General features: G+C 32.6%; 1 protein-coding gene across 1 annotated transcript; it reads right to left on the bottom strand.

The window, feature by feature from the left end:
* Positions 1 to 8694: 8694 nt before the first annotated feature.
* On the bottom strand, positions 8695 to 9727 carry LOC131939179 (uncharacterized). Its single transcript, XM_059297369.1, has one exon. The coding sequence runs from the start codon at positions 9693 to 9695 to the stop codon at positions 9105 to 9107; it is 591 nt and encodes a 196-aa protein (XP_059153352.1). The 5' UTR covers positions 9696 to 9727; the 3' UTR covers positions 8695 to 9104.
* Between the last annotated feature and the right edge of the window lie 13 nt (positions 9728 to 9740).

Raw genomic sequence — 9740 nt, 5'->3', positions numbered from 1 at the left:
CACTTGTTTCTGTGACCTCTTAAAGGGACACAACTCTAAAAACACAACACTGTATCAAATATCATCATCATCATCACTCCTTTGTGGCCCCTGGCGAGCAAACAGCTGACCGTCCCACGTGACAGGTCAGTTCGTTGTACTGTTATTATATTGTTTCTGCTTGATCAATAAGATTTTACTAAATTATTCATAAACGAGTACGAAATGGAATCAATGCATTGGTTGAATGGGTTGGATCCTTATTTTTAAAAAGACGATATGCATTTAAGTCACAGTTTTTTTTCATTATATAACCTAATATTTTTTTATATAAAAGTTTAGCTTTTTTGCTTAATTGTTTAATATTTTCTAAAACATGTTAATTTTACATATTTTTTTATTAGTAATATGCCTATTTCTAAGGAATATGTTATTAAAGTTTTTTATAATAGATAGCTCTATTAGTTTGCTTGATTGGTCTCCCTTTACCTTTCCTATGTAATAAGAAATGGCTATCGTAATATGTATTTTAAGTTTTAAGAAAAGGCATTTAGTTTTAGACTAGACATTATCTAAACTGTTTGAGAACTCTCACCAATACAGAATAAAACTTGTAATTTCCAGATAAAACAGTATGTGATATGTATAATGTTAAAAGTGTTAAATTTTTGTTTGTTTTTGTTTTACTGTGAAATATATAACAACGCTAAAGAAGGAGTTTGTTGTATTCGGGCACATGTCTTACGAAAACGGGGTTAGATCAAGTCCATTGAGAAGAGAATTAGCTCAGGTTAAGCTGCAACCTTTTTTTTTGCTGAACTCAAAAAGGGAACAACGATCGTGACAGAAGTAGATAAAGAGTCAATTAAACCAAAGTTGTTGTAGTAAAGTCTATAGTTATACATCAAACGTCACATATTTACAGTATCTGTGAATGGTATTACGCTATTAATATATATTTATATGCATAGCTGTATTGGCTAGACCTCGTTCAAACTATAAATAACCATACCATAAACGTATTGTTAACTTTAACATATACGTTTATAAAGACAAGTTTAAATATTAAAACACTTTTATCAAAATAATAGAAGATTAAATATAGGCTAACTATTTTTCATATTTCAGCATTGCAAATTATAATTAGATAAGTAAGTCTAGACCAGATGGTAATGTGATGTAACATAATCTGTGACACAATCAGATGTTGAGTTAATGCAAAACAAATTAGCAGCAAGTTGACCGACCTGATGGTGACGATGTAACTACTGTGATCTTCTTCTTCTTCTTCGTTCTTAATTGTGAATATGGTGGAGGATTCAGACAACAAGTCCAACTTCGTGGACAAACCGGACTGTGGTCTCCAGTTTGTCAGGTGCCCCATATAATTTTTCCCTGAGTGGGGTGGGCTGGGGCCAGTGTCTGTCTCGTGCCTGGCTATACAAAGTACATTCCTGGAGTACGTGCTCCGTGTTTTCCGGGGCCTTGCCACAAGAGCACATTTCGCTACACCCAACCTTCAGTTTTCTGTGCATGTGTTGATTTAGTCTGTTGTGGCCTGACTACTGTGATGATTTCACATGATGTTTGGCTGTCAGTATAATGTGATGATTTCACATGATGTCTGGTTATCGAACTACTGTGATGATTCCACATAATGTCTTGCTTTCAGTATACTGTGATGATTCCACATAATGTCTTGCTATCAGTATACTGTGATGATTTCACATGATGTTCTGCTGTCTAAGTACTGTGATAATTCCACATGATGTTTTGGCTACCATGTTAATGTGATAACTCCCCATACACCATCATCTGATACTACGTTAAATATACGTACTGCTTTTGAAGCTCTTTAAAGCTTAGCAAATTTTTGTATTGTAAGAAAACAAAAAAATTCTACATGTGATAGGGATAATGGTTATAGTTTAACTGCATGTTTTGCTGGTCTTAATATCTTTTTAAAGCAATATCACCGTTTTTAAACAATGCAACCATATAATTTTTTTTTTACCTAGGTTCTAAAAAAAATAACCCAGTATTGTTTACTAGATAGTCTGCATTTTGTTAGTAAATAATTTGCGATCATTAAAAAAAAGATCTCTATGGGTGTCAATTTTCGATTGCCTCTCTTTTATTCCTTGTGTTAAACAAGGGTTAACAATGTGTGAACTACTTCTATATGTACATTGTAGGCCTATACACCAGACATAGTAATTTTCATCTTGAAATAAAAAGCTACAGATATAACAAAACCAGATGACAACCAGCTATTCAAAAATTACAAGCTAACGGACGATCACTGTAAATTAAAATTGTCAGTTTAAAATTGCCGTAGTTATGAACTTTTTTATATAAATTTTTAAAACAAAACTAAACTTGGTTAACAGTTGCCTTTGCTTGAATTTAAACTATTCAAGGGAGACAACATTAACAAATGTGCATAATCATCGCTATCAAGTTCATGGTAAAAATCTACGTTGAACGTGATGGGAACAAAACGCAGTTAAACCTAGAAAAAAAGTTTTTGTTCTAAAAACAAGACGATGTCATTAAGCAAACTACTTTTTAAAAAATTGTAATTGTCTATATTTATATAATGTGAAACAGTAGCTTACGCGCACACATTTTGCCTTGTAATCCGAAACATTCCATTAAAAGTTATCTCCATACCATGTTACTATTATCATTTTTTAAAATTACTTTTTGCAGATAATATTTCCGATACTTAATATAGCCCTGCCCTGGTACCCAGGCATCATTGTATAGTCTGTAATGCTTGCAATCCGTTTCTGTGCGAAGAATATTCCAAGCAAATGCCAGGGATGACACATTGTGACAGGGGTTGAAATAACCTATAAATCATTCATGAAATTGTGCAATATTTATTTGGACCAGCTAACATATTGTCCTATCGTATTCTGTTAAGGTAAACCACATACAACTATAAAGAAGTGTTATTCTGGTCTTTCAACCTGGACCACACTGACCCCATGGTACCAAACACGTGATTTTTTTTCAAAGTACCAGAGCAAGGTTAGGTATTAACTAGGCTATCATTTGGTTCTGATTCCTCAATGAGAAGTCAAAGATTGTATTGTCTAATGCATAAAACACCTAATACAAGCATTGAAACAAAATTCATCATAACAGTACCTTAAAGATTCCTGTATCATATCACTGTCAGCAACGGACTCTCTAGCGACCCAAAACACTTACATGTAACCTCCGTAAACAAGGACGCCAAATGGTGTGTGTTGTGGTACCATCCATATTCATTTTCCTACGCAAACTAGCAGGTTTTATGTGAATACAATGCATGTCGGTTTAGAGTAACATATCTTTTTACATCGGTTTTTAAAATATTGTTTAGCTGAAGCGAAAGATCGACACCAAAGAGTTATGACGTAAGGAAGTGTACATTTTGATGTTAGCTATGTAACATCGGTACCATCTATATGGTCAGCTTGATGTCTAGACATTGGCATTATCTAGGTGGTCAACTTGATGTCTAGACATTGGCACTATTCAGATAGTCAGCTTGATGTCTAGACATTGGCACCATACATGTGGTCAACTTGATGTCTAGACATTGGCACCATCCAGATGGTCAACTTGATGTCTAGACATTGAGGAAATAAATGTTGGTCCCGCTAAAATATCACACTAGTGTAGATACATCAGATCAGCTGAGTCTCGAGTAACAACAGTGGCACGTGAAAGCTTTGGGTCGTTAGAGAGTTTGTTAATCGCATTCTCCATCTGTTGTCACTCGTATCCCAATAGTCCAGTATTATGAAGTGGAATTAGCCGGCTTTTAGTTAGCATTAGCTGCGTATTTTAAAATCGTGTTCATGTGTCTCTCTCATTTTGACATATTTGATTGAACCGTAACCATCGCATGTATTATTAATAATTGGCATTTCAAGGTTTAGTTGATAAGCTTATATAGAATGAGTCTATGCATTAAAGTAGTATTAGTATTGCTAGCAGGACAATGGCTGTGGTGGTAACCTAGCCGTCTAGATCTATAAATCTAATATTTAAACCATTGGTAATCCGAAATCACATAGATCTACATCTAGTCATGGGCTGGAGTAGATTAATAGATTATATAGTCTCTAGATATCTAGATTTAATAATTTAATAATAGATCTAGATCTTTGATGGTGGTAAAAAGAAAGGAGCTGCTCCAAAGGAAACTGAAGCAAAGAATCAAATGTAGACAACATGTTATGTGTCTAGTGTAGACAACATGTTATATATATATATATATATATCTACGCATACTCGTAATGTCTTGGCCTCGTTCAAGCTACAAGTAATGTGTTGTGGTCAAACCCCCTATGGTCAAACCCCCTATGGTCAAACCCCCTTGGTCAAACCCCCTGTGGTCAAAGCACCTGTGGTCAAAGCACCTATCTTGATTAAATATTTTAGTTAATAAAAATAAATGTGCACTTTACTATTATTGATTACAATTGAACATGATTTTAAAAAAAAATCTACATATTCTTTACATAACTGGCTAAATTCGCCAAATTATAACGAAAAGATATAAGTTTGATGTAACTCTATATGTGTGAATTAAATAGCTATCTAAAAGAGATATGTAGCATGGCATGTGTTTGATGTGTTGTTTCTAATTCTATATGATTGTCAAACTGATCTACACCTTATTAAAAGATTGTGACTTTTAACGAATTCGGCTTATTTAGGTTTCGTAAAATGAATGACGGAAAATGGGGAAGCAAGAGACTTAGTTACAAACGTCAAAGATCTAAACTCTAGACTGTAAACATTGATAGACTATTCTCTAAGGTTTTTATTTGAATTAAGTAAGAGAGTGCCACTATAGTGGCTCTGTAAAACAAATGTCACCATTTTCATGAATTAGATATCTAACCCAGGTTAAGAACCACTGCTTTCGTGGAAACGAGAGTGTGATGTATTGATTGTAGAACATCGAATACTTTGACTTTAGAGCATCTAATAGAAACATGTGTGATAGTTTGACCTTAGAACATCTAATGGAAAAATGCGTGATATTTCTAATAGAAGAATGTGTTATATTTTTCTGTGGGTTGGTTTTATTAGTAGTTGAGCAATAACTATTGTAAGTGTCTGAGCAAGTTGTTTTACTATGTTTACCGGTGTTCTTTCATGATGGATATTCTGTTTAACCTAGCTGTGCTAGCAAATATTCTGTTGTTCTCTGCTGTTTCTTTGAAACATTTATTTTATAAAATATCACTTAAACCTCACAAAAAAAAAATCATAAGTACAGAATCGATTAAATCGAAGATTTATAAAAAAAAAACAAAATTAATATTACATTTAAATACGGTTATACATTTTAAAACACAGAGCAACGTTATATTTATTTAAAAGACGCGCAAAAGTGCATGCAATTTGTTTTCTAAAGGCACATTGTTTCAAACATATTTTATATAGAAACAATAGCGTTTTTAGTTATTTTGCCTATCAATGTTGTATTATATTTTTTTGACTAAAGGAATACCTTTTTTTAGTTACTTCCCTTAACATGTTTCATATCACAAAATGGGAAGTGATAAAAAATACTTGTTTTAATAGATATACGCTTTACATTATTAACAACTAAATGATTCAACAATGTAATCACGGCATTTACAATGTAGTTGTGTTTTATGTGATTTTGCAGCTACAAAAGATTTATATGATTCACACTATATACGAAGATTTTTAGGTGTATCATTTTACTCTACATAACACCCATGTTACTTTAAAAAAAATGTATTTCCAAATTTATTTCAGCAAGAGTTATTATTCCATACCACTTAACCCAAAGCCACACAATACATGTATGAGCCAGGTTCTATTTTTACAACTTGTGTGGCCCATAACCTCTGTCCTCAGAATAGCAAATTTCTAATTAACACATTCTATAAAATAATTAAGTTTAAAATGTTGAAATAAGGGATTTGAATTTGTATAATGTTTAAATAAACAATTGCCCGAACCAAATAACATTGTTCTAAAAATACCACAATTTTAAAATAGTAAAGTAGTATTAGCTAAAACTTTATTTTCCGTAAAATCATGAACGAAAAACAAGTGAAACTTTTCTATATTGCAAATTGCAAAAATTATATTTTATAACATGTGAAACTTTTATAAACGCTTACATTTGCTTGAGCTGTACCACACACTACATAGTCATGTTAGGGTCACGGAGTTCTGATCATACAAAACAAACCCAGGTAAAATTAATGTGCTCAAATGTTTATATACTACTACCTCAGCTCAGATGATGCTAGTGTTGATAAAGGATAACTGCTATGGTACTTTTGACGACACTATTCAATAGTTATTTTAAAAAAATACTAATAAACTAAAGGTTTTGTCAAGGAAGTTGGGACAACAATCTATGGTCGCCGTTGTTCAGGCTAACAATAAAAAAAATAGAAATCATAAATTCATGAAGAAACGGTAACAGTGATCATACGTTAAATTGTAATTTTAGTATAACTGACACACTCGGGTTGTCATCTGGTTTTATTATATCAGTAGCTTTTTATTTTAAGCTTAAAATTATTATGTGGGTTTCATACGATGTACATATAGAAGTTGTTCACAAATTGTTACCTATTGTTTAAATATAAGGCATAAAAGAGGGGCAACCGAACATTGACACTCATAGAGATCTTTTTTTAATGATCGCACATTATTTACTAACAAAATGCAGACTATCGAGTAAACAATCTTGTTGATTATTGTGTTTAAAACCTACATGCTATTTTAGTTGTATACGTTTCAATTAGGAAAAAAAATTTTGTTAACTTAGTAAAAAACGTTGATGTTGCTTTTTACATATTTTAACGACTAGCAAAACATTCGGTTAAATGTATTGCCGTTCTCGATATCACATGTTGTCATTATGTTATCTTGCAACAAAGCTTAAACGAACTTTAAAACAGAACATATATTTAACGTAGTATCAGATGATGGTGTATGTGGAACTTTTACATTAAAATGATGGTCAAACATCACATGGAATCATTACATAAATTTGATAGCCAAACATCATGTGGAATCATCACAGTAGTTTAATAGCCAAACATCATGTGGAATCATCACAGTAGTTACATCGTCACCAACAGGTCGGCCAACTTGCTGTTAATTTGTTTTGTATTAACTCACCATCTGATTGTGTCACAGATTATGTTACATCACATTACCATCTGGTCTTGACCTACTTATCCAATTGTAATTTATATTGATGAAACACGAACAATATTTACCATATATAAAATATGTTGCTAAAATTGTTTTGATATTTAAATTTGTCTCTATAAACTTATATGTTAAAGTTACATTACGATTATGTTATGGTTATTTATAGTTTGAGAGAGGTTTAGCCCATACGGCTATGTATAAATATATCACTGGCGTAATAACAATCACAGATACTGTAAATATGTAACGTTTGATGTATAACCATAGACTTTACTACAACACATTATGTTTCATTGTCTCTTTCTTTACTTTTGTCCCTTTTTGAGTTCAGCAAAAAAAAAAGATGGCAGCTTAACCTGAGCTAATTTTCTTCTCAATGGACTTGATCGTATCCCGTTTTTGTTGTGTCGTAGGACATGTGCCCGAATACGACAAACTCGCTGTTAAGTGTTGCAGTGTGTTTCACAGTAAAACAAAAACAAACACAAAATAACACGCGTTTAAAGTTATACATATCACAAACTGTTTTATCTGGAAATTAAATGTTTCGTACTGGATTGATTAGAGTTCTCAAACAGTTTAGATAATGACAATGTCTAATTCTAAATGTCTTTTTTTTAATAACTTAAAATATATATTACTATTTCCATTTCGAAGACAAGGAAAAGGGAGATCAATAAATCAAACTAACAGAGCTATTTACTTTAATAAATTTAAAAACATATTCTTCAGAAATAGGCATAGTACTTATGCAATAAATATAAAAAAAATTCATTTGTTTTAGAAAAGATATTTTTTTTTGCAACAAGCTAATTTTAATTTAAAAACATGTTAGGATATACATTTAAGAAACTTTGACTTCAATGTATATTGTTTTTAATGACTTTGGATCCAACCCGTTTTATTAATGTTCTCTGGCTCTGACTGAACGATTATAAATTTATTTCAACTTGAAATGTAAACAAAATGATTCTCAAAAAAAATAAAAAATAACAAGACCATTGATATATTTTTGCAGTACTGCAAATGAGACCAAATTTGTGTAAAAAAACAATTTGGAATACCAAAAAATAAAAACCACCAAATATTCATGCTTGCAGTACTGCTGATAAAGCCAGTGTGAACAATATGAGAATAGAAACTACAGATATTATTAGGATGAGAAAAATAGAACACAAGGGTAGTATCTACAATAGTTCCATTAAACGGTTGGGTGAAGATGGTAAATATTACATGAATGGGTGGAGGCAGGGGGAGGCTGGGCATTTGGCCAGAATGTATGGTACAACATAAGGTGGGTCAAAGATGGCAGGGGAGGGGACTGTAGTAGACAAGGTAATAAATAATGGCAGGTGTTAATGTTAACAACCTATTAGGAATTTAAAACAGCAAACAAAATCTAGCCAGTCTGAACAAATGCAACATAGCTATTTTTACCTACAAATTTAAATGGTGAATACAACATAATAAAAGTAAACAGCTACTGCTGTTCTGGTTTTTCTTATTTCTGTTAAACTTTAAATTTAAAAATTAAAAGCTTCAGGGAACCTGACCCACAAATATTTCAAAATTAGTAGCCGTGGTTACAAGAAAATTGCACGCTAATTTAATATTAAAATTAATTGATCATGTGACAACAAAGATGCGTTGTAATGTGAAATGAGAGATAAATAGAATTGAACAGAGCTGTGTACACTTACACAGTCAGCATATTATAAACAAATTGGCTGATCATGTATCTTTTAACAAATATGTACAAATAATTATCCCATATTATACACTTAATTTATCATACACATCGCACCTACAAATCTTAGTATAAAAGCAAACGATTCATTCATACAAATTTGTACATGGTTCAGTTCCTAAAACCAAAGAGCCAACAGTTACCCCGCTAAACTCCACCTTCACGATGTCTCTTTGATAGCGTTTGAAACAAACTGCAGCATTTTGCCGACCGTGCTTGGAGACAGCTCTACGCCTGCGATGTCCGTCCACCCACTGGCTATTTCTTTCTTGTCCACTACATCATACACTTTTTTATTTACTTTTTCCACCTGGACAGGACTTCCTGCTAAAGACATCAGCCTCTCACCAGGTTTGACATCTCGAATATTTTCAGGTGTAAGGGGAAGGTTTGGGTCAAACTTGGGTGTTATTAAAGGTGTTTGGCCATATCTAGTTCTCATTCGAGTTGAAGGAGTTACTTGTCTTAAAACTGAATTTTTGTTAGTAGGAGGGGGCATTGCTGAATTTTTCCCCTGACGCTTTGGTTTGGATGAGGGAGTTTTTTTTGCCAGATCAGATTGCTTAGTTGGCTCTTCACCTTCTTCATCAATGCATTCAAGATATTCAGCATTACCCTTGACAGGTTTCCATAACTCATTATCTAACTGAGCAAGCCTCTTTTGTTTCCTACAATGCGCCAATACTGAATCATATGTGCCACCAGCCTCAGAAAATTCTTTCAGCGTTAAATTTTTAATTTCTGAAGGCATTTCTGAAATAACTTCTTCAAATCTTGTTTGTATAAAAGTCAACTT

This window comes from Physella acuta, unplaced genomic scaffold (assembly GCF_028476545.2).
Source record: "Physella acuta isolate Inbredline_101_S28 unplaced genomic scaffold, ASM2847654v3 ptg000265l, whole genome shotgun sequence".
Lineage (NCBI taxonomy): Eukaryota > Metazoa > Mollusca > Gastropoda > Physidae > Physella > Physella acuta.
The sequence above is the reverse complement of the archived record's forward strand: the minus strand, read 5'-3'. Positions and strand labels throughout refer to the sequence as shown.